Genomic DNA, 22,842 nt, shown 5'->3' with positions numbered 1-22,842 from the left:
TTTAAATAAGTGTTGTAAGTTGTTGTGGGCAGCAGAGGACAGTACAACACAACTCCCTTGCTCTGGAGCTTTATGCCTCTTTGTCTTGCTCCACGTCTCTACAAACCAACGCTGACCAGCGTAGTGAAGTATGATCAAATAAACCCCATCACTGGCATGTATTAGGCTATCCTCATCCAGCAGTGGATTAACAAATCGGCTGTACATGTAAACAACGACTCCCTAGTTAACATGGAAAGTTGGGCAAACGTTTATGGTCCCAACCGCATGCTAATGTTGACCCAAACGCCGCATGTTTAATGAGACATGGATACACTGACAGAATGTCAACCTCAAAACTCTCGTTTGCCACGTGTGACATTCCACCAGAACGTCAAATGACATCAATGGAAAATGTATTCCCCTGTTTCTCTATAAAGGCGTAGGGAGCCTCGCAATGATACCCTTCAAACAGGCTCAAAAGACCCGGGCCGTTATTTTCACGCCCTCCCAAGTGGCCGGTGATTTCTCGCCGAGAGTAGATGGATGGCCGTGCGTATCTGTTTAAACATCCGTGTAATAGTCGCGTGTTTTTTCCAGTGACGGCCGTGAGCGTAGTCCGATTCGCATCCAAGCTTGAGTGTGGGCTCTACGGTGCCGCATCTAAACGTAAAAAATCATGCGGCAAAAAAAAATGAACCTGATTTGTATGACCACGCTTCTCAATTGAATTAGAACAATTTACTGAGCTCGATTTGAGCATCATGTTGCTGCATTCCTTTGCATTGGCAATTTTACGGTTAAGTTACCAAGACGACAAATGCTATTTGTTCCCAAGACGTTACCAAAGAATATGAAAAACATATTTTAGAAAATAACGTCGTATTTGGTATTCTCCAGAAAATGTTCCACTGCAATATTTACACAGGTAAAAGTGCAGCCCTGAAATATATTGCTCACATCACTGCTGGGAAAAAAGCCTCCACTAGAGGGAGCTCAAGAGAGCCTCTTTGGAGAATATTTTGGCCTACTCTAATCGATTAATTGATGCATCGTTACAAGCCTAGTATATACTCTTAAAAAGGTTCAGTGAGAGTGATAGTTTTTATTAGTCATGTAAACAATGGACATTCGTCGAAATATTTTATTTCAAAGACGAAATTGAACAAGTATTTTACAATCTTGAATTAAGAAAGTTCAAATATAAAGTGTTTTACAATGTTACAAAAAAACATTAGATGTTGAAATATAAGGAGACTTTAAGTAATCAACTTGACACATTTAAATAATCCAAACCACTGTGCTTAAATGCAAACGTGGGGTTCAGTTACCGATGAAGGCAAAGGTTTTGACATCAACAATTCAAGTTCATTGCAACGCATTTTTCACCATTATAACAGCGAGCGGCTCAAAATGTATGATAACCGTCCCCTATCCGTTACCAATAACAAAAAGCAGATATCTACAACTCTGACATCAACGTCCGTAGTCGGACATGCTGACAATGCTATGGAAGAATAACAGCTTCTCTGCAGTTTTGTTTTATTGTTGGAGAGAAGTGATGGATGTAAGAAGGTGATTTTTTTTCATGGCTCATGAATTTGAGTTTATGTGCAACGCCAAAGTCTGCAACCCTTAACGATTACCCTTACACTCATCTATGCTGCCTTTTCAATAGCCGACGAATGACGATGCGCTGCCTCTTTGGCTCAAATACATTCTTATGCTCATGACACGTGCGACGAATTGTGCGCATCAGACTACACTGTTTACGATTCCTGAAAATTACAAACAAAACATTTGCGACCGTAATGTTTAGGCAAAGGGGTTTCAACAAAATTGTACAAAGGCCGAAAATACAAAAACAATCAATAAAAAGGAGATGATAAATCAAAACAATCCGTGACATTTCGCATGGGGCAGAAGCTATAGATTTTGATTTGTGCTGTACATGTTCAGGGCACTGACATTTCAGTAGGCGGCCAAATGTTGTTAATTTTCACAGCACAGCTGGGCATTTTTAGAATACCCAAGGTAACAATGCAGCATTGTCAATAACGCCGTGGCAGGTAGAGTGGGAGGAAGGGACAATTTGTGCCGGCGATGCAACTGGGCCACAATTAAAAAAAACACAAGAGTAGCATCATACATCGATACGCTGAGGCTGTGCATGACATTCAGCATACAAAGGTTACGTCTTAATTGGATTGGAAGGAGCTATGTGATGGACACTTGTGAACCGCGCCGTATGAAAAAAGGGCAAACGGAAGTTACTGTGCTTCAAGCAAAATCGTAAATAGATATGTACTTACATTTTATATATGCGGAAATTACATAAACAAGAGATACGCAACATAATTGCCTCCTGTCCTTTAAAAGCTCAAATGAAATTGAAAACGCGTAAAATATCATGTAAACAATTAACGTTATTCAACAATCAATGGCTCTTATAAGTAATCGAATCATAAAAGTAGTTCAGATTTCCACGCTGCAGTGATAATCATCGTTTCAGCATATATTTTAAGTGGATTTTTTTCTCTCTCGTTGCCAAGCGAAATTTCCACAGCCTGGCGACCGACTGCCAACTTGCCCATGCTACCCATTTAGCGAATGGAGACCCGCGTTGCATTTGGTGATCCTTGTAAAGCAACATGGCACCAACCGTCTGCCTGATTCCTGCTGTTTTACAGCTTAGTGGCTCAGTGTCAGAAGCAGGCGGCTCGCAAATTGGAACGTTATGAATTTTAAATCCTGGCTGGGGGGGTGAATCTCAGCCCATCGTCCCTCTGGGTCAATGCAATAACCATCATCTTGTGGGGAAGTCACGGGCAGACTCGCCCCCACCACAAGGATGTGCAATTGCCACGATTGGCTCAGTGTTGTTAACGGGCTAAAAAAGCACAGCCTCATTGCTCAAAGTGAGCAGGAAACCACTTGACGATTTTCTTCAATATTTACACCATATACATCTCTCGCCTTTTCACCAATCGTCATTTTTTTGCAGGTCCTCCTGATGCCGCGGGCTTTGAACTTCTTTCGCACCGTACGTAGCCAACCGTGCTCATCATATTTACACCATATGCATCTCTCGCCTTTTCACCAATCGTCATTTTTTTGCAGGTCCTCCTGATGCCGCGGGCTTTGAACTTCTTTCGCACCGTACGTATCCAACCGTGCTCATCGGACCGCCGCGTCCCGTGCCCTCCCCCACCACGTGCCACGCTGCCGGACGTCACGCGCTGGACGCGGTGGCGATGCCGCGCTCGCGGATGTAGCGCAGCAGGATGCGCCCGCGGGCTTCTATCGCTACAACCAGGCGGCGCACCCCGGCCAGCCCCCCCTGGCTCTCCCAGAATACTTTGTCCAGGCGCAGCGAGTGTAGCAGCGCAGGGCCAAAGCAGGGAGACTCCAGCACTCGCACGGCCCGTGCTGGAAACCTGGGTGGAACAAGAAGATGCGGGTTCTTGTTGTGTGTGCGTGTGGTGGCGTGTGTGCCAACGGTGCGTTGTGCCGATGATGCTTACGAAACGTGGACTACTTTGCGTGAACACCTGCACCAGTTTGAAACGTTCAGCCTGGCCTGCCTACGATCAATTCTGGCTTTAACCAGGCTGGATTGTGTGAGCTTACATATCCTGTGAAAGAGCTGGACACAATACCATCAGTGAGCTCCTCCAGCAGGCAAGGCTGCGTTCGCTGGGTCATGTAACCCGCATGCCCAGTCACCGCATGCTGCCCAAGTAACTTCTGTTTTGCCGGATAGAGGGGGCTACATGAGTGTGACACGGGCTAGAGAAGAGATGGGCTGATGTGGTGTAGAGATGAGTGGACCTGCCGATGACTGGTACCAGCGGTGTCAAGATCGGCCTCTGTGGAGGAGGCTCATGAAGGATACTTCTAGGAAGTGGAGGCAATCACCCTCCAATAACGGAGGATGGAGAAGCGATACTCACAACAGCGAGCGGAGCGCCGGGCGTCTAAAGCGCAGCAGATTGACACAGTAGAGGGCACGGGTGGTGCATCTGCCAGTCATCCCATTCAGATGAACCATGGCACCTGGGTCTGTCCCATGATCTCCTGTCAGCGTTAAGTGGACATTTGACGTGGCCTCAAGTGCACCTAGCCTTACTCTTAGGGTTTTTTCGGTAAAGTCACGTAGGTAAAATATTAATAAAATAAAATAATAATAAATGAAAATAACTAAATTAAATCACGACGTTTCGGAAGCAACACAAGCCTCCGTCATCAGGCTAACTGTTCCAGTAAAATTGCTAAAATTACTTATTATTATTTTTTTACCTACGTGACTTTACCGAAAAAACCTAAGAGTATGAATCCTTGCAGTCACCAAAGCTTCAAATCTAGAATTAATGCACCTAGCCTGGCTGTTGTTGTTGATACGTTGGGTGGAGTGGTGGTGTGTAGTGGTTACCGCTGTACCACACTTAAGAGCCTGGCTACCCCTGTTAGAATTATCTCTCACGGCCAACATCAGTGACGAATATTTAAACTGGCTCTGAGCCTCTACTCGTCCGACTCGGTCTTATACGAGTACCCGCACTCGAGAGACAAAGGAGGCTGGGCGTTATTCTGACCACAAAACCCCAGAGGTCGCAACCGGGTACCCGATACCCGTACCCTACCCGATACCCGGCTACCCGTACCCGGCCGGGTACGGGTACGGGTAGCAGTTTGCGACCCAGGTGCGGCCGGGTACGGGTACGGGTAGGCCGTGAGTCACTGGTGAGTAACCGTTTGTCACTCATTTCGGGTAGGGAACGCGTACCCGTTTGCGACCTCTGCAACACCCCCACTTCACCCCGCCTCGCATGCGCTGGTGCCGGCCTTAAAAGTTGTCCCCTAACAGCACAAGCTCCCAACACTCCACGTAGCTACACCCTGTCCACCTCGACGCCCGCGTGCGTGTGCGCGCCACGGACGTACTGCGTGATCCCTTGCAGCATTCGGAAGTTGAGGTTGTCCTCCCCTTGGAAGGGACGACCGGCGTTGTCGATGAACACCAGGCGGCTGGGGTTCGACTGCCGCACCTGCGCTCACATCATCCACACGCCGTCGAAAGCGGGGGGTGGGAGGGGGGCATAATTTGCCACCCGGCGCTTGTGCCAGGCTAGGTGCACGCGCACACGCAAACACGTGCGCGTGCAAAGGCGAAGTTGCTCTTTGTCGTCTAACGGACGGTTGTGGCAAGCGCTGTTCGGGAGAGGTTATTAAATAGAGGCTGGCTCGCCGCAAGAAGTGGCAAGAGAGTGGTGATGCTGGGCATCATCACATCCCCATACCGTGTCAACCCACGTGGTTCACCCCGTGTTCCTGTACAGGGGAATTTAGTTTTCAGTTCCATACGGCGTAAATCCGTTTCAATACGGGAAAGACCTTTTTTTTTAATTTGTTTGTGTTTATCCCTTGTGACGGGTCTTTGCAGGATGAACGTTGGGATGTGTAAGGGGTCATGGGGTGACCGATAATGTGTGAATTTGTCTGTAATAAGGTAGGGCACTGATAACAAACAAAAAAGGGGGGTTGACAGGTACGCATCACCAGCCACCCGTGTCTGCCCGGTGCCGAGGGGCTTTGGTGATTCGCGCTCACCACCACGTGCACGAGCCGTTGGTGCTCCGGTCTGCTGCATTTGTCGATGAATCCCTGCTCCACGCACGAGTCCCTGGGGTCCGGGATGAAACCGCAGCAGCCGCGGTCCAGCCGGTCGTAAACCTGGCGGGAGAAACCGAGCTCTCACTCGTCGTGTTCGTGGTGCTTCCTCTGGTTTCCCTTTTACGGCAACTCGCCGGGCTTCACGCCTTTTTTTTTTAATCCTTTATATTAAGTTCGCTTGCTTGCTTGCTTCCGCGCTTACGACCGTGCACATCTTTCGGTCGTTTTGTAACCCACTTTCCGTGATCCAATCGAGCTGACATTTTGCACACAGACTCGTTGTGCGTGACAATTTATTTTCGTGAAAAAAAAATTCCCAAATGTTCCACTTTTTAGGAAAAAAAAAATTCCATATTTAATTTAAAATACCAATGTGATAAAAATGAAACTCTTACTCAAGAACAACAGAAATGAATAATAAAATAAAACCCATGCCACGCATATAAAGGATTTATAGTGAAAAACTTTGTTTTTACGGGTAATTTTTTTACCGCTGAGGTGGGTATCATTCATCACATTGAAGTGTAATTTACTGTGGACCATTGCAGATTGCGAGCCTGTCAACGCTACGGCCTCGTTCGCGTCAAAATTTGTAACAAAAATGTCTAATTCGTCTGTTATTGAAATAGTGTAATTCGAACGAGAAAAAGTAAAGAGATGGATTTAAGGACTCGGAAAGACTTCAGTGCAGGGGTGGAGCGGTGACTCGGCGGTGAGCGCACTCCGCTATGAACCCGGTGACCTGAGTTTGCATTCTGGCCATGGCCAGCGACTGGACATCCGTCATAAAGAGCTTCGATTTAAAGCTTTCGTGACTGCAGGGATTCATCTTCTTGTTTGTTTCGGTAAAGTCACGTAGAAGGGAAATAATAAAATAATAAAAATAAAACATCATTAAATACAATTCTCACGACGTTTCGGCCACAACGCAAGCAGGCGTCCTCAGGTGAAGAACAGGTCTGTCGGAAAGAAAGACAGCGTCTTTCCGACAGCGGATTCCTCCAGTATAAATGTGTATTCTGATTCTGAACGTCAGTGGCGAGCGGTATCTGAACTGGCTCCCTCCACCTCCTTCACCAACCTGCATTGACCATTGTGGTGAAGTATGGCCAAACGACCCCCAATGACTGAAAAGCCATGGGATGGGTGACCGTCATCCAGCAGTGAATAACTACTGCCCTGTTTAAGTCATAAACTAAATTGAATAGAAATAGTGACATCGAAGTCGATTTGTTGCTAAAAAACTATTTCACTATTTTATTTTTATTTTACCAGGTAAGGTCCACTAAGCTATTCGTTTTCAGAAGCGACCTGGACATCACAAATTATAGCTCAACGAAGTGGCTCATCACGTGGACATTTATAGAAGCCAAATACTCTAAACGCATGACGTTGATTCTAAATGTGGAGGGTAAAACCGGAGGACCCGGAGAAAAATCCACGCGACCACGTGGAGAGAGACGTGAAAACTACAAATATACAGGTGTCAGAGTCACGATCAAACCCACGACCTCCTGTGGACCAGGCGAGGTGGTTAACATCTCGCCACCGTGGCGCCCTCCACACGGCTTCTGCCCCACTTAAAGAAGCATCACCACCAAGAAAAGGACTTTCTAATTCTGAGTGCTGATGGAGCATCGGATGAAGGGTGCACAGGGAGGCAGGCGGACACAAAGCAGCCAGAAATTAGGGCGCATACATCGTTAAAACATGAACAACACGAACAGGTAGCCTAAAGGGATTGTCTCTCCTTTTAAAAAAAACATTCCTGGCATAGACCCTGGTTCAGTTGGCATTACATATGAACTCCTACACAGGGCGCTGGCTCTCGTCTGGGTGTAAATTAAGAACTCACCCCCCCCCCCGCCCCCCAGACTGAAGGAAATGAAAGTGATTAAACAAAGGCGTTTACGCCGCAGTCCAAACGCGGCACGCTGCTGCTGCTGCTGGGTCCATGCTGATGGAAGAAGTCTCCACGTGGGACGACGCGCGGAGCGGGCGGGGCCTGGCAGTCGTCACGAGAACATCGAAGGGCCACCACGGCCAAAGTTGACTCCAAGCTCACGCGCGTGCGTGTGTGCATGTGTGTGCCTGTGCGTGTGTGTGTGCGGGTGTGTCTGTGTGTGGGGAGCGGTAGTGTAGCGGTTAGCGCGCTGCGCTATGAACCTGGCGACCCGAGTTCGATTATCGCTCACGGCCAACACCAGTGACGATTATCTGAACCGGTCCCGGGCCTCTCCTAGGTCGACTCAGCCTAAAATGAGTACCTGGTGCGGTGTGTAAACATCGTCACTGGGGAGACAAAGGCGGTCGGGCGTGGTGCTGGCCACCCACCCCCTCGTTCGTGTACCGTTCCGGCCTTCATAGGTGCTTGCTAACAGCACTTGCCCCTACAGTCTGTTAAGGTCATACTGGGTGTAGGGGGTGGTGGGGGATCTTTGTCTTTGTGTCCTGAAAAATTACTCCCACAGCGAATTATGCACGAGGCGCGTGTAATGCAAAACACACTCGAAGACTTGTGGAGTTCTCAAAACGATGAAAACACCGAGGGGGGCTTATAGCGTCGGCTTGTTTGACGCAAGGGGATTTATCAACCGCACGCATGGCTGCCTAGTTCTTCTTCTTGAATGATTATTATTGTTATTATTATAGAGCAAGGGATTTAATGCGGCACAGATGTTACTAGATCCTGTAGAGGTTTCATGTATGTCAGACGTGCCAAAAAGCAAGCGAATATTAACGGCTTGTTTACAATTGGTGTTTCGCACGAGGAAGAATGCCATGTTGGAGGATGAGGCGATGCCTTACGTAAGGCTGAGATGGCTCAAAGTAAGGCCCGTTCCAGGTGCAAATGCTGAAGTCGGATGTGCAATGTGTGAATGTGGTCAAATCTGTAAGTTATGGGGGAAAGAAAACCATAGCGACAGGAAAACAGCGCAGGCAGGAAACCCGCGAATGTTGAAGACACACACAGAAACTCGTATCGAGCACTCATCCGTTGTGCAAAAACCATCAGCGGCTCCTCATAAACAAGTGCCTTGTGCTCCTCTTGCCTTGGGCCCGTCCGTCTTGTGGGCTGCTTGAATGTAAATCTAAAGTTCCAGCCACTGTAAATACCAAGCAAGATGGCTCCTTGTGTTTAAATTCCACATTTATCATCATTCATTGACGTTCATGATCACTGCCTATGGGGTGATGTTTGGGTGACTCATACCTCATCCAAGACGTCTGGCCAACACGGAAGAGTTGGCAAACACATTCTCGTAGACGGGCCCTCGGGAGCTCAATTGACTGGAGACCCTTCCGCCAGCAGTGGCGTGAGCAAGCACATGCAGGGCTGCATCTTTACCTTTTACCATTTTACTTGCACGCATGTATGTCGGACTTCTTTCGCGCCGTACGTATCCAACCATGCTCATTGGACGCGCGGTGGCGGGCACAATAAACTAAACACACACAAAAAAATGGGTTCTAAAAAAGTACGAGTTTTCAATTCACTAGCACGCATCGCGCCTTTTATTTGATTCAACGTTTGCTCGTGTCCAACGAGCAGCAGCCCTTTGCGTGTACAGAAAACAGCAAGAGGCCCACAGCCAGGTCCTGCCCTGCTGCGTCCGGTCTCCGTGCGCTGTTGGCAGGTGATTTGCAGTTTGCGTGTCTTTCTTTCTGCGCATGGTCGCGTGGATTTTTATCCGAGTTCCTCTAGTTTTTTTCCCTCCACATTTGGCGGCTATAACTTTCCACGCGATAAGCCACTTCGTTGAGCTATCATCCGTGGCCAGGTCGCTTCTCAAAAAGAGCTCTATAGCTCAGTGGGCATTGCCTGGGAAAATCAAATGTCAAAAATGTAAATGGTGAACTTCTTTTGCACCCTACGTAGCCAACCATACTAATCGAAGGTGCGCTGCTGCCTGTTTGCGGATAATGACAGTGGCGACGTTCCCCAACGCTGTCACAAAAACTCCGGGGCTTCTCCTTGTAAGACTCGTACTCGATTCATAACCTCGTTTTAACTTTACAAATGTTCTGTCGTATTGATTTTTCCAAGCGAGTAAGTTAAGTTTTTTGTTGTTGTTACCAATTAAAATCTGTGTTAAATGCCAGAAAAGCTGTATTCGCTGGGTTTTTTTAAATTAAACATTCACGTTGCGCTCGCCTAAACTAATCTCGCCAGAGAGACATTGCCACGCGACTTAACGCATCAGAAATAGCACTGCGGGTGCAAATGAGAAGGACGCGCTATATTTACCCGGGAGGGCGTCCGAAGGCTACAAGAGATGGTCACGGAAGAATGAGGAGAGAGGAGAGGCAGCGGATGAGAGGCAGCGAGAGGAGGAGGGAGCAGTGGGGGGGGGGGGGGAGAAAAAACAAAGGAGGCGAGAGGGGGCGTTGCATTTAAATGCCACAATGCGGCCACACGTTTCTTTTTCGTTTCACAGGGAGTTCGTGTTGGCCGCTCCCCTCGGCGTCTAATTGAAGTGGCTAACGGCCTTCCATGCGACCCGTGTCAAGTGCTGTGGTCTCGCGTGTGATGATGTCAACGCGCATTAAAAGCCCGAGGCCAACTCATTTCGCTCCACAGTTCCAATTGAGCCCTGGAGAGGCCCTATTAGACTTGGCATGGCAGGAGAGGTGGCTGGCGGGGAAGAAAAAAAAAGAACCTCCTAAAAGCCGGGGCCCCTTTTTTGTGTGCGTGAAAAAGATTGACCGAAGCAATCGTTGCAGGTCAGGCTACGTTCGCAGCGTGCCAGATCGAGCGCCGAGCCAGAGCGCCCCTGGCGAAAGAAAGCCACCTCACCTGCAGGAGGAAGTCAAACAGGGCCAATCTCCCCCACTCGGCCCGGCTCACGGAGGGGCAGGAGACACCCGCGGCTCTTCCGCCGCCGCCGCCAGCGCCGTCCTCCTTGCCGTGGCACTCGCCACGAAGCACGGCCTGGTACTGCGGCCACGTAAGCCGAAAGGAGTTCTGGTCGTCTCCCTCTTCTGTGCGGGCAAAAAGACGCGTGCGCGTTAAAGAAGCGAAGATTCGCGGCGCAGACTTTACGGGCGGACTTTTGGGGGCAAGCGCCCGTTAGCGAGCAACAACAGTAAAATAAGTATAACCCGTAAAAACAAAGTTTTTCACTCTAAATCCTTTATATGAGTGGCGGCTAGAGTCCTCTCGTCCTCTGGCTTGAGATGGCTGCCACCTATGGGTCAGATGATTGTCTGCCAGTATTAAACAATTGGTAATTAAATATTTAATTTGTTTTCCCTAAACAGTGTAAAATTTAGGAATTTTTTGTTTCACGAACATTAATTGTCTCGCACAACGAGTCTGTGTGCAAAATGTCAGCTCGATTGGATCACGGGAAGTGGGTTAAAAAACGACCGAAAGGTTTGCACGGTCGTAAGCAAGCAAGCAAGCACGCGAACTTAATATAAAGGATTTAAAAAGAACGCTCAACACGTTGGGATATAACGCTGCCCTGAAAAGGAATTTTTTTCGTAAAAAAAGATATGAGTCGATGTTTTATGCAGTGGTCCTTCTTCATAACGGATCTGTATTTGCTATGATGGCGAAAGGACATTGCAAAAAACCGTCACCTATTATATATATCTTGTCCCTTTGAGGGCAGTTGTTATTGGCAAAGATGTTAAGTTTCTTCTTCTTGGTTATTTTAGTAAGGTCACGTAGAAGGGAAATAATAAAATAACAAAAATAAACATAATTAAATAATTCTCACGACGTTTCGGCCACAACGCAAGCAGCCGTCTTCAGGTGAAGAACAGGTCGTCGGAACGTCGTGAGAATTATTTTATTATGTTTTATTTTTGTTATTTTATTATTTCCCTTCTATGTGACTTTACCGAAAGAACCAAGAAGGTGAATCCCTGCAGTCACGAAAGCTTTAAATCGAAATGTTAAGTTTCTGTTAAGGCCAGCGTCGCTACACAAGAGGGTGGTCTGCCAAGTACCACGCCGGGCCGGCTTTGTCTCCCCAGTGCTGATGTTTTCACATGACGCTGGGTACTCACTCAGGGCGGAGTTGACTTTAGTGGGGGCCCAGGAAAGGTTTCGGACAGTGTTCTCTATTGACACGAGCTGAGGCCGAGAATCACACGGAGGTCACTGGGTTCCACAGAGCAGTGTGCTCGAATGTGGCTGTCATCTCTGCCGTACAATCTGGCGCCTTCGGTGCGACGCGCAGGCGACGCTACGAATGCCGTCAACTTTGTACCGGACGTCGTGGGATCATGAATATCTCATGACACCACCACGAGAATGGGGAGAACTACACGCATCGCCTTGAGTAAGCGGTGTATTGTTATGACGCAACTGTCCATAAGCAGGGACTTTTAACACTCCTCGTAGATGCACAGATTTCTTTAAAAAAAGAGGATGATGCTGAGAAAAGCAGTAGTCGCGGCAACCCGAGCATTACATTACTTTGGATTATCTGTACCACCACGACAACACTTTAAAAACGAATTTCTTTAGAACTGCTTTTTGTCTTTAGTTTTGTTGTCCTTCCACAACACCTCCGATAATTATCACGGTTGGGGCAAGCGCTGTTGGCGACCGCCTGTGAATGCCAATGATGTGGCCAAAGCCACGCCGAGCCCCCGAAATGTTTACGTAACGCACGGGGTACTCATTTGAGGCTGAGTTAATTGACCTCGTGGAGACCCAAGGCTGGTTCAGATTTTCGGTGAGCAGGAATCGAACGGAGGCCGCTGGGGAACGTGACGCGGTGCGTTAAACCGCTAGACCAGCGCTACCCCACAGACGCACACACGCACGCACGGGCATGCACACTTGAGTCGTGGTGTATTGTTATGACGCGACTGACCATACGCAGGACTTTTAAAGACCCCCGTGGATGTACAGATTTCCCATCACAGCTAACCTTTCAACAAAAAAGAGGAGGATGATCCTGAGAAAAGCGTCAGTGGCGGCAAACCCGAGCATTACATTACTTTGGATTATCTGTACCACCACGACAACACTTTAAAACAAATTTCTTTAGAACGGCTTTTTGTGTGTAGTGTTGTTGTCCTCCCACCGCACCTCCCACGAGCACGGTTGGCTACGTGCGGGAGGGCGTCCGAAGGCTACGAGAGATGGTCACGGAAGAATGAGGAGAGAGGAGAGGCAGCGGATGAGAGGCAGCGAGAGGAGGAGGGAAAGAAGTTCAACATACACACGTACATACACGCATGCATTCTGTTGTGACCGTTATTGTCGTTGAGCGTTCCGATCAAAGCAGCACCCACCGCTGGCGCCGTCGCTGAGACGCAGGATGTCCGGCACCCACCAGATGAGTGGTCGCGCCGTGCCGTTCGTGAACCTGTACGGCAGCAGCCAGCTGTCCAGCCTTCGCGACACGGCCGGCGGCGCGCGGCCCAGCCCCAGCACGCGGTCCAGGTGGAAGGCCAGCACCTCGTACGAGTCGCCCGTGCGCTTGGCCAGCGCGCACGCACCCTCGGCGCAATAGTCGCGTCCCGCCTCGACGGGCGGCAGGGGCCCGGCGGACGCCGCCGACCCGTCCGCCGGTCCCAACGTGAGCCTCAGCACGGCCCCGTGGCCCGGCAGGGTCTCCTTGCGCCGCACGGCGCCGCCGGACAGCAGGTTCAGGATCCGCAGATCTTCCCGGGAGAGCCAGGGAGGTGGGGTGGGCGCGTCCGGGCGCACGCTGCCGTTTGCGCGGCCGCCGTCGCCGGACCCGTCGAAAGCGAGGCCCAGCGCGGCGCAGCGCCTCGGGTCAGGCACGGGCGCTGGGACGGAGCCCGGTTCAGGAGCAGCCTCGTTGGGAACGCGGGGCACGTTTCCAGGTGCAAGGCGCTCTCCGGGTCCTTTCAGCGGCGGATCGGGTTCACGCTCGGCGTGGAAGAATCCGAATCTCCCCGCCAGCCACTTTCCCCCGAGCTCTCCCAGCCAGCCGCCCTGCCCCTTGATGAGCTCCACAAGGTTGGACTCCTCCCGCGCCTCGTTCGCCCCGACAACTCGCCCCGCGTGCCGCTCGCGGCTCGCCGCGGCGTCTCGCCCGCCGACGACGGCGTCTCCTGCCGCGCTCCTCTCAGCCGCCTTCGCCTTGTCCCTCCGCGCCGCGTCCAACGCCCCGGGGGGGTCGACCGCCAGCCACTCGTCGCTGCTGTCGTCACCGAAGCGCTGGCGGCCTCCTCTCACCGCCCGCGGTCGCGGTCCGTCGTGGGTCCGGCCCGGCCGCCTCTCCGTCAGCACCTCGGCGTGGCCTCCTCCGCCTCCTCGGCGGCGCGCGGCCCCCGCGCCCAGCGCGACGCCCCCTCGGTGCCGCGGCCGCTGGGCCCGGGGCTTGCCGCCGGGCAGGGACGCGATGATGTTGACCAGGACGAGCGCCGTGAGGACGCAGGCGAGGCAGAGCAGGCGCCGCCGTCGCTTCAGGCGCATTCTCGGGAGCCGCCGGGGTGCCTCGCGTCACGGGGCCCTGCGCGCACGCACACGCGAAGTTCACGTGACGCACGCGGCGATCCCCGTCGCGGTCGTGCAGGCCGTCGGAGCAGAGCGCTGCTGGCGACCGCCCGCGAATGCCAATGCACGGCGCACAAAGCGGGTGCGATGCGTGCCAAAGCCACGCCGAGCCGCCCAGATGGTTACGTAACGCGCGGGGTACTCTCGTTTGAAGCTGAGTTAATTGACCTCGTGGAGATTCCAAGGCTGGTTCAGATTTTCGGTGAGCGGGAATCGAACGGTGGTCACTGGGGAACGTGGCGCGGTGCGTTAAACCGCTAGACCAGCGCTACCGCACAGATGCACGCACGCACGGCCATGCACACACACACACACGCGCGCGCGCATACAGCACGCGTGCGTGACATTCGCAGGGTTCAGCGTGTGAGCGTGAAAATGTGTGGATCTCACAGGCAAAAAAGCACCCAGCAAGCTGGCAGCTGCTCTCTCAGAGTGTATTCAGGAGGGACATCACCCCCAACCCGTAGTGGCTTTTATCTTGTACATTTTGACATTTCACAGTTCAGTTGAAGACAGCTGGCAGTGCGCAGATCAAATATGGTGTGAGGGTGTTGTAAGCCAGGGTTGTGTAAATGAAACTTTCTTCTGGAAACTGACAAAAACAGATGTTTTAGATAAGCTAGGATAACATTAGTGTGCAATTACGCGCACGGGTTTCTTCGTGTGCAATGGTAATAATTCAATATCGTCATATAAACAGCATCCATCATGGGTGAGTTTTAGTGTCCGAGCTTTGGTTAACATTGAGGGTACAAATTCAAGAATCTTTGCCATGTTTAAACAAAAACCTGACATTCACAATGTACAGCCCATTGTATATCCACTGGTGATGAAGGCCTCTTTGCACTGGAGGTTTTTGAGTGGACTTCACCACACTGGTCAGTGTGGGTTGGTAACGTAGGGTTTCCTCGGACTGGTAACATAAGAATAGTTTAGTTTAATTTGTATATAAAAAAAAAGTAATTTGTTTACCTTTCCAATACTTTGCACTGCAATCGTGTTTGTTGTATTGTTTGTTGTTGTAACGTTCTTACCCGCCCCCCCCCTGGACATCTGTGAAAAAGAGCTTTATAGCTCATCGGATTCCTCCACTATAATAAAATATTCTGATTCTCGTTCATAGATCATGCATCACCGGTGTAAGTCATGGCTACCGGGAATTAAACTCAGGTGACCAAGTTCACAGTGCAGTGCGCTAACCAACGCGCCACCAGTCCACCGCATTATTTGCATAATTCTATAGTATTCACGCAGTAGCCACACACCGTCAGAGTTTTAGAGTAAGATACAAATAGAACAACAACAACAACTTTTTCTTGGTTCTTTCGGTAAAGTCACGTAGAAGGGAAGTAACAAAATAATAAAAATAGAACATAATAAAATATTTCTCACGACGTTTTATTTTATTACTTCCCTTCTACGTGACTTTACGGAAACAACCAAGAAGATGAATCCCTGCAGTCACGAAAGCTTTAAATCGAAACAACAACAACCATCGTTCACCACTAAGTGCCATGCTAGGTGCACTTTGCACGTTGAGACAAAGTGAAGTGTCGAAGGCCCTCTGGCAGGAGGTCACGGAACAGAACCAGGTGACATGGGTTGACTGACCGGGATGGTTGGCAGATGCACCATCTGTGCCCCCCAAGATGCCAACTATCCGCGTTTTAGCTGTCCGGAGCTCCGCTCGTTGTTGTGAGCGTCTATGTACCCATACCGTGAACATATATGTACCTGCACAGTACGTAGATGCATAGACATAGACGTGGTTTATGGGTAGAACAATTAACATGTTGAAGGAATGAATTGTAAATGGTCTCTAGCTTACGTGGACAGGGCAAGGGAGATATTTTCCATCTTTTCACTCTGAATATCTGCATGGGTCTGTCTGGTTCCATACCTACAGTGCTCAACGAGCTATTAGCAAAACATGAACACAGTAAACGCAAGAAGCCGCTCTCACGTCGGTGTGTCAGAGCCCAGTGAATCGAAGGGTACCGGTCACGTCCATGCTGACAGCGCTGCCGAAAAGGTTTTGTAGGCCCGGGGAAATATTCCAAATGAGTCTCCCTCTGATCCCCCTCCCTCATCTTGGCTTTTTTCTGAGCCCCCCCTTGTCAACTCTCTACGGCCGAAGCTGTCTGCGACTGTGAATCTCACGGAATCAGGCACACACTTTAGCAAGGTCACGGACGGCTCCCACCTAAAGCCCTTCGGTAATTAGTCCATCATGTCAAAGTGGGCTTCTGATGAAGTGGTTGTAGGGCAGCGCTTATTTCCTATTTGCAGGTCTGAGCCAGTGGTGAACATTCCACATTCAGATGGCAGAGAGAAGTAGTCTATGTAAAGAGAAAAATAACTCAACACACTCATCATTCGACGCTAAATGATCGATTTAGCCTGATCACAGTTTGGTTTAGAAAATTTCGAATCTGAATGAATTGAAAATCAGTGGGAAGCACCACGAACTCAGAAAACACTTCGACACATTTACCAACAAGTGCCGCAGCTGTGGCTCACACTTTGTTTTTAAGCGGCATTTTTGGCCAAGCAAGAAGCGACGGGGAACTTTGCGTGAGACCCATAGTGGTTCGGCATGTGACAACAACGACAACAACAACGACAACATTATTACAAGGTGTACGTTGTTAACGACAAGCCATTAATGTCCAGACATGTATTCAAACGATGAAAACAAAATGGCTGCTACTTACGTATGGAACAATACACTCCGAGCACTCGCGCACGAACCCGTCAAAGCAAGCCAGAGAAGCGTTTGGCACCCGTGCAGTGGCACGGCTAAGTACCACCATTGAGCGGAGTTGAGATCACTTAACCCTCTTCCTAAAAGTTCACGACGTGACAGACGCAGGAGAGTTGCCTCTGACTCTTTCAGTCTACTCGGGTTTCAGGGCTGTGGACTTTGTCCTCACTTAAGGCCCCTTAGTGCCACATCCACTGAACCATGGACTTTTGCGTCTAGGAGCGTGCTGTTTGCGGGGGGGTAGGACGTAACCAACGCTGGTATGTGTGTACGTAAGTTTGGTGAACTTCTTTCGCACCGTACGTGGACAACCGTGCTAATCGGAGGTGCGGCAGTGAGGACTGAATGGATATTTTTGATTTATAAGCTCCGCTTGAGATATAATCAAGAGTATAGGACTTGTAACGTGAGCACAAATGTCAGATAATGCAGAAAAAGTATAGTCAAAATACACACTTGGAGTTAGATGACAGAAGCGAGATACTACAGACAAGATGAGGATAAGATAGACTAATTAGCTGTTTTAATATTACAATACTTCGCTTTGTAATAGAGGTAAACCAAATATCAGCTCGGTTTGAATTTGAGCCGATATTTTGTTCACCACAAATTTTTTTTTCATGAATCCAGGACCCCCCTTCAGCCACTCAGGGTCCCTGAGCATTTGCTTGGTTCGCTTGAGCCTCGTGTCGTCGCTGGATATCGCAAAGATAAGCAAGCACACTCTGTGCGATGACTGCATATCGTGTGTAGCAACAACGCTTCGCAGCTACGCTGCCCAACAGCTTTACAGGCGGGAGCCGTAAAACTAAAACGGTCAAGGCCACGGTTTTGTCTCGATCGTTTTTTGTTGTTGTTGCTAAATTCACGGCCGTTGTGCGTGGAGAAGAGACTGGATTCATGGAAAAGTCACGGACTAAGGTTGGAGCGGTGCCAGACCTAAACATTCCCTTAATTATTTAATTAAACAATTTTTATATCGGAACTGATTAAAAAGAATCCAAATATGTGGGGCATTGGGTTTGCATCGGGAAGGCCCTCCTGCCCTCCTCCCCCCTCGTCCATGGCTGGCGTTCAGTATTTTTCAGGACCATTCCGCACGGCATTATGTTTTTTTTTTTGCAAAGGAAAAAATGTGATTTCTGCATTCACTTCCAAATATGTCGAGGATTTTTGTAATTCAGCTTCGCGATTTCCTGTGCCTGCCACTGCCCTCGTGGCGAAATCTCAGCCTCTGTCGCGGTGCCACAAATGCTGCACGACACCCTGATAGCGCCCGGACAGCACGTTCCTTCTGCACCCACCTGCTGATTTGCAGCGAGTTTCTGCTGCTGTTGGGGAGGCCGAGAAGTCACGCGCTGCGGGTCCACTCCTCCTTGAGGTGTGAAGAGATACGCGGGCAATGGAGAGAGCTGTGGAGAGACAGAGAAGAGAGTGGTTCATCTTCTTGGTTCCTTCGATTTGTAGCGAGTTTCTGCTGCTGTTGGGGAGGCCGAGAAGTCACGCGCTGCGGGTCCACTCCTCCGTGAGGTGTGAAGAGATACGCGGGCAATGGAGAGAGCTGTGGAGAGACAGAGAAGAGAGTGGTTCATCTTCTTGGTTCTTTCGGTAAAGTCACGTAGAATGGATAAATAAAATAAAAAAAATAAAACATCATAAAATAATTCTCACGACGTTTCGGCCACAACGCAAGCAGCCGTCCTCAGGTGAAGAACAGGTCTGTCTGACTTTACCGAAAGAACCAAGAAGATGAATCCCTGCAGTCACGAAAGCTTTAAATCGAAATTTAAGAGAGTGGTTGTCATGGTGGGCGTGTGGGGAGCGGTAGTGCAGTGGTTAACGCGCCGCGCCATGAACCCGGCAACGCGAGTTCTGTCCTGGGCCTCCCATTAGATTGACTCAGCGTCAAATGAGCACACGGTGTGGTATCACTTCTGGGGAGCTGCCAGGTATGCTGTTGCCCACCCACCACTTCGTCTGCTGCGAGGATCTTGATAGGCTACACAGTTTCGATTTAAAGCTTTCGTGACTGCAGGGATTCATCTTCTTGGTTCTTTCGGTAAAGTGACGTAGAAGGGAAGTAATAAAATTAGAAAAATATAATATAATATATAACTATATTATATTATTTTATTATGTTTTATTTTTATTATTTTATTACTTCCCTTCTACGTGACTTTACCGAAAGAACCAAGAAGAAGGCTACACAGTGCCACGGACAATCCTGGACTCACCCAAGTGGCATCTGCTTCATCTATTCCGAGTTTCCAAGAAGTTAATCGTCTATCATAAGCAAACGTTTCGAGTTCATTCCCTGACCGATTCATAATGCTGATGATAACTGTAATGATGATGAAAACCCTATTCGCCCGTATAATGCTTCCGCCGACACTGTCACATGCTGCCGCTCTTGCTACTGCTGCTGCCGATTATGACAACGGTGGTGATAACAGCGACGGCGGCGACGATAATCTAAGGACCAGACCCTGTCCTTCATCCGCACGTGCGCGCAGTCGTTGCCGAGCTTTGAAAGGCATCGGCGTTGTGCGTGCGGCAAGGCAAACGCATCGCTGTGGTTAAGAGTCGCGGTGTTACGGGGGCGGGGGGTGGGGGGGGAGACCGATTGGAACGCGTTCTGGAAAACTCATCGGGCTCATGTGGCACGGGAAGTGGGGTGAGGGGGTGAGGGGGTAGGGGAAGGGATGCGTTGGGGGTTCGGGGTGAGCGGAGCTCGTCGAAGAGTGGGTGGTGGGGGGGTGATTTTTTTTCTTTGCTGGGCGGCAGGCTTCTTCACCACTCCAATCTGACCCGTTCGTGATGCCCGCGATAAATTGGGGGGGGGGGGGGGTGGCTATAGCCGCCGACTATGATGATCAAAGCTGTCTGATGTCTTTTCTGGTCGTGCCCACGAGCTATTTTCGAATGATGCCCGAAGTTTCGTTCCTCGTGCATTTAAATTCACTTATCTTCTTGGTTCTTTCGGTAAAGTCACGTAGAAAGGAAATAATAAAATAAATAAAATAAAACATACAAAATAATATAGTATTTTTATTATTTTATTATTTCCCTTCTACGTGACTTTACCGAAAGAACCAAGAAGATGAATCCCTGCAGTCACGAAAGCTTTAAATCGAAATTTAAATTCACTTAATTTACCAGGTCAGGCCCACTGAGCTGCGTAGCTCTTTGTCAGAAGCGACATGGTCACATGATGAAGTGGCTTATCATGCGGGAATGTATAGCAGCCAAATACTCTAAATGTATCATTCTACATGTGGAGGGTAAAACCAAAAGGCCCGTAGAAAAATCCACACGACCACAGGGAGAACACGCAAACTCCAAATATACAGCAGCAGGCGTCAGGGTCGGGATCGAACCCACGACCTCCTGTGTACCAGGCGAGGTAGTTAACATCTCCTAGCCACCGTGATGATGATGAGAGAGACACGCACATCCCAAATATACAGCAGCAGGCGTCAGGGTCGGGATCGAACCCACGACCTTCCTGTGTACCAGGCGAGGTAGTTAACATCTCCTAGCCACCAGTGGCACCCTCCTGGGAACTTCTTCGGCGACTGAATTCAGTTCGCAGATGAATATACGAAGATGGTGGCCGTGAACTCAGCGACTGAAGAAAATTCAGTTCCTGGATAAGCTCCCAGCGCGTGAAGAGAAACGTCGGACAACACGCGGTACAACCAGAGAACGCATCGGAGAGCTTCACAGGCCAACCGTGAATACGCACGCAGTAGCATGTTTGTAAGGATGATAATAACAGTAAATGTATGTGATCGTGGCTAATTTAGCATCACTTGGTCACGTGGCTGTTGGCTGTTTCATTCACGACGATCGTATTTCTAAACACTTTACAGACGCACACTGACATCGCGCAGCGCATATCGACGTCTCCGATGGAGACAGCCGCGGTGAAGTCATTCGGCTATTTCATATTATTTTTCGAGTGGTTGTTGCTGTGTCATTTTTTTTAACTGTTGGACGACGACAATCAAACAACATGCGCACACACCCCCCCCCCTCCCTACCTGCGAAGGTGCATCTGCCAAGCTGCCATGCTTTAGTCGGTGGCCTCTCCTTGCAGCCGGACTCCGAGCGCCGAGCATCTTCCTCCAGAACCGCACGTCAAGGGCCGCACAAATTCTCGGGACGCCCGCGACCCGCTGGATGTGGCTTGCATGCCGACCCACCAACCTCCTGCCAGATCTCCTTCCCAGTGACACACTCACAGCCTTTGCCTCCTACTCCTCCTCCTCCAGAGTCGTCCACGGATACCGCCTTTAAAATCCCAGATCATTAGGAGGCACGCGGTCGGCGATTGCATCCGGCGGCGCGTTTCCTCTGCGACGCGGCAGGCAGATCAGAAACACAGCTACCTGTGAAGACCTGACTCAAGGCGGCCAACGGAGCTCATATGGGCGACGGAGCGCTTATTAATCTGACCCCCGATCCGCAGAACCGCTGTAGGTCATCGAACGACCCTTGCGCCCGTCACCTCGGCGGCAAAAAAACACTCGGAGAATTCGGCGCGCCCAGGGCGAAGCGAGCGAGGGGCATCGTCCGCTGAGCCCCCGTGCGATAAAAACGCCGCACCTCTGACATTGAGGCAAAAGCGAGCGGTGCTCGCGTGCGACGAAAGGTGCCGAGGCTTGTTGGGCGAGTTGTGGCGGCGGCTCTGGATGGGACAACAAAAAAATGCGTGCGTGGCCTCTTGCCAGAGGGGATGGGGTTGGTTTTGTGGTGTGTGGGGGGGGGGTTGGAGGGTTTGGTGATGTGAGAGTTGTGGGGGATTGGGGTGGGGGGAGCGAGGGAGTGAGAGGGAGGAGGGAGAAGTCTTTGTTTTCCTAAGACTCTTCCAGTGAAGCCAGCCCCTTCTCCCCTCATTCAACCCCCCCCCCCGTCTCCCTCTACACATCTCCCGGATATTGACTAAAATGTGGGCAAAGGAAATTTCTTGGAAGTTCTACACTCGCCTGCCTTTGACTTAGTGCTCGCGATCAACATTTAATTGGCGATAATTCAAACCAAACGTGCAAATAAAAAAATCAGAAATCGGCTAAACTTATATGTACCACGTCATGTGTGTATAAGATTGCCCTGCCAAAATCGAGTTTCACCCTTATATTTGAGAATGGTATTTGAAGCAAGCCCCAGATTTTGATTTAAAGCTTTCGTGACTGCAGGGATTCATATTCTTGGTTCTTTCGGTAAAGTGACGTAGAAGGGAAATAATAAAATAATAAAAATACTAAACAATAAAATTCTCACGACGTTTCGACTGCAACACAAGCAATCATCATCAGGTGTGAAATCCACAGCATTGCTTGTGTTGCAGTCGAAACGTCGTGAGAATTTTTATTGTTTAATATTTTATTTTATTATTTCCCTTCTACGTGACTTTACCGAAAGAACCAAGAATATGAAGCCCCAGATTGTTACGCATTGCACCGTTCGTTTCCCCTGCCAGCCTGGGGTTACTTATATCGCGACGTCTATAGGCTGGCAAAACTCTGCAAGGATAACAAAAAACGCCACTCGTGCCAACGAACATTCTGATATCCACACTGTCAGCACATAGCGGAACAATGAGATAGTCCGGTGGGGGTGGCAGGGAGACCTGGGTGGGTGGTGGATAAGACAGCAAGTAGACAGCTGGTGGGGTAATTAGGGTTGCTGGATTTCTGAAGTTCTCAGGATTTAAGCATTCTTTAAATAACAAAACAAGGTCACGAGACTTACGGTGAGGGCATTGTGATGTCAACATTTCACACCTCATTCCAATAACCTCCAAGCGCTCAATCCTATGTTTTCTTTCGCACAGGCCAAACTATTTATTAAACAATTTGAGATGTTTCGATTTAAAGCTTTCGTGACTGCAGGGATTCATCTTCTTGGTTCTTTCGGTAAAGTCACGTAGAAG

The 22,842-nt window shown here is 49.6% G+C and overlaps 1 protein-coding gene across 6 annotated transcripts; it reads right to left on the bottom strand.

Moving 5' to 3' along the window:
* Window positions 1–1,069: 1,069 nt before the first annotated feature.
* LOC133350910 (Golgi-associated kinase 1A-like) lies at window positions 1,070–21,637 on the bottom strand. Of its 6 annotated transcripts, none has more exons than XM_061565746.1 (7): window positions 20,951–21,637; window positions 18,212–18,468; window positions 12,910–14,099; window positions 10,451–10,635; window positions 5,590–5,712; window positions 4,924–5,027; window positions 1,070–3,416 (listed from the first exon to the last, which is right to left on the bottom strand). In XM_061565746.1, the coding sequence occupies exons 3-7, from the start codon at window positions 14,060–14,062 to the stop codon at window positions 3,212–3,214; spliced, it is 1,770 nt and encodes a 589-aa protein (XP_061421730.1). In that variant the 5' UTR covers window positions 14,063–14,099; window positions 18,212–18,468; window positions 20,951–21,637; the 3' UTR covers window positions 1,070–3,211. The 6 variants fall into 6 exon arrangements, with proteins under 6 accessions (XP_061421730.1, XP_061421732.1, XP_061421731.1 ...); XM_061565748.1 differs by having other exon boundaries at window positions 18,212–18,319; XM_061565747.1 differs by lacking the exon at window positions 20,951–21,637 and adding an exon at window positions 19,142–19,401.
* Between the last annotated feature and the right edge of the window lie 1,205 nt (window positions 21,638–22,842).

The sequence above is a fragment of the Lethenteron reissneri genome, chromosome 35 (genome assembly GCF_015708825.2).
Source record: "Lethenteron reissneri isolate LAM-NWPU_2019-01 chromosome 35, ASM1570882v1, whole genome shotgun sequence".
NCBI lineage: Eukaryota > Metazoa > Chordata > Hyperoartia > Petromyzontiformes > Petromyzontidae > Lethenteron > Lethenteron reissneri.
This window is presented reverse-complemented; position numbering and strand designations above follow the sequence as displayed.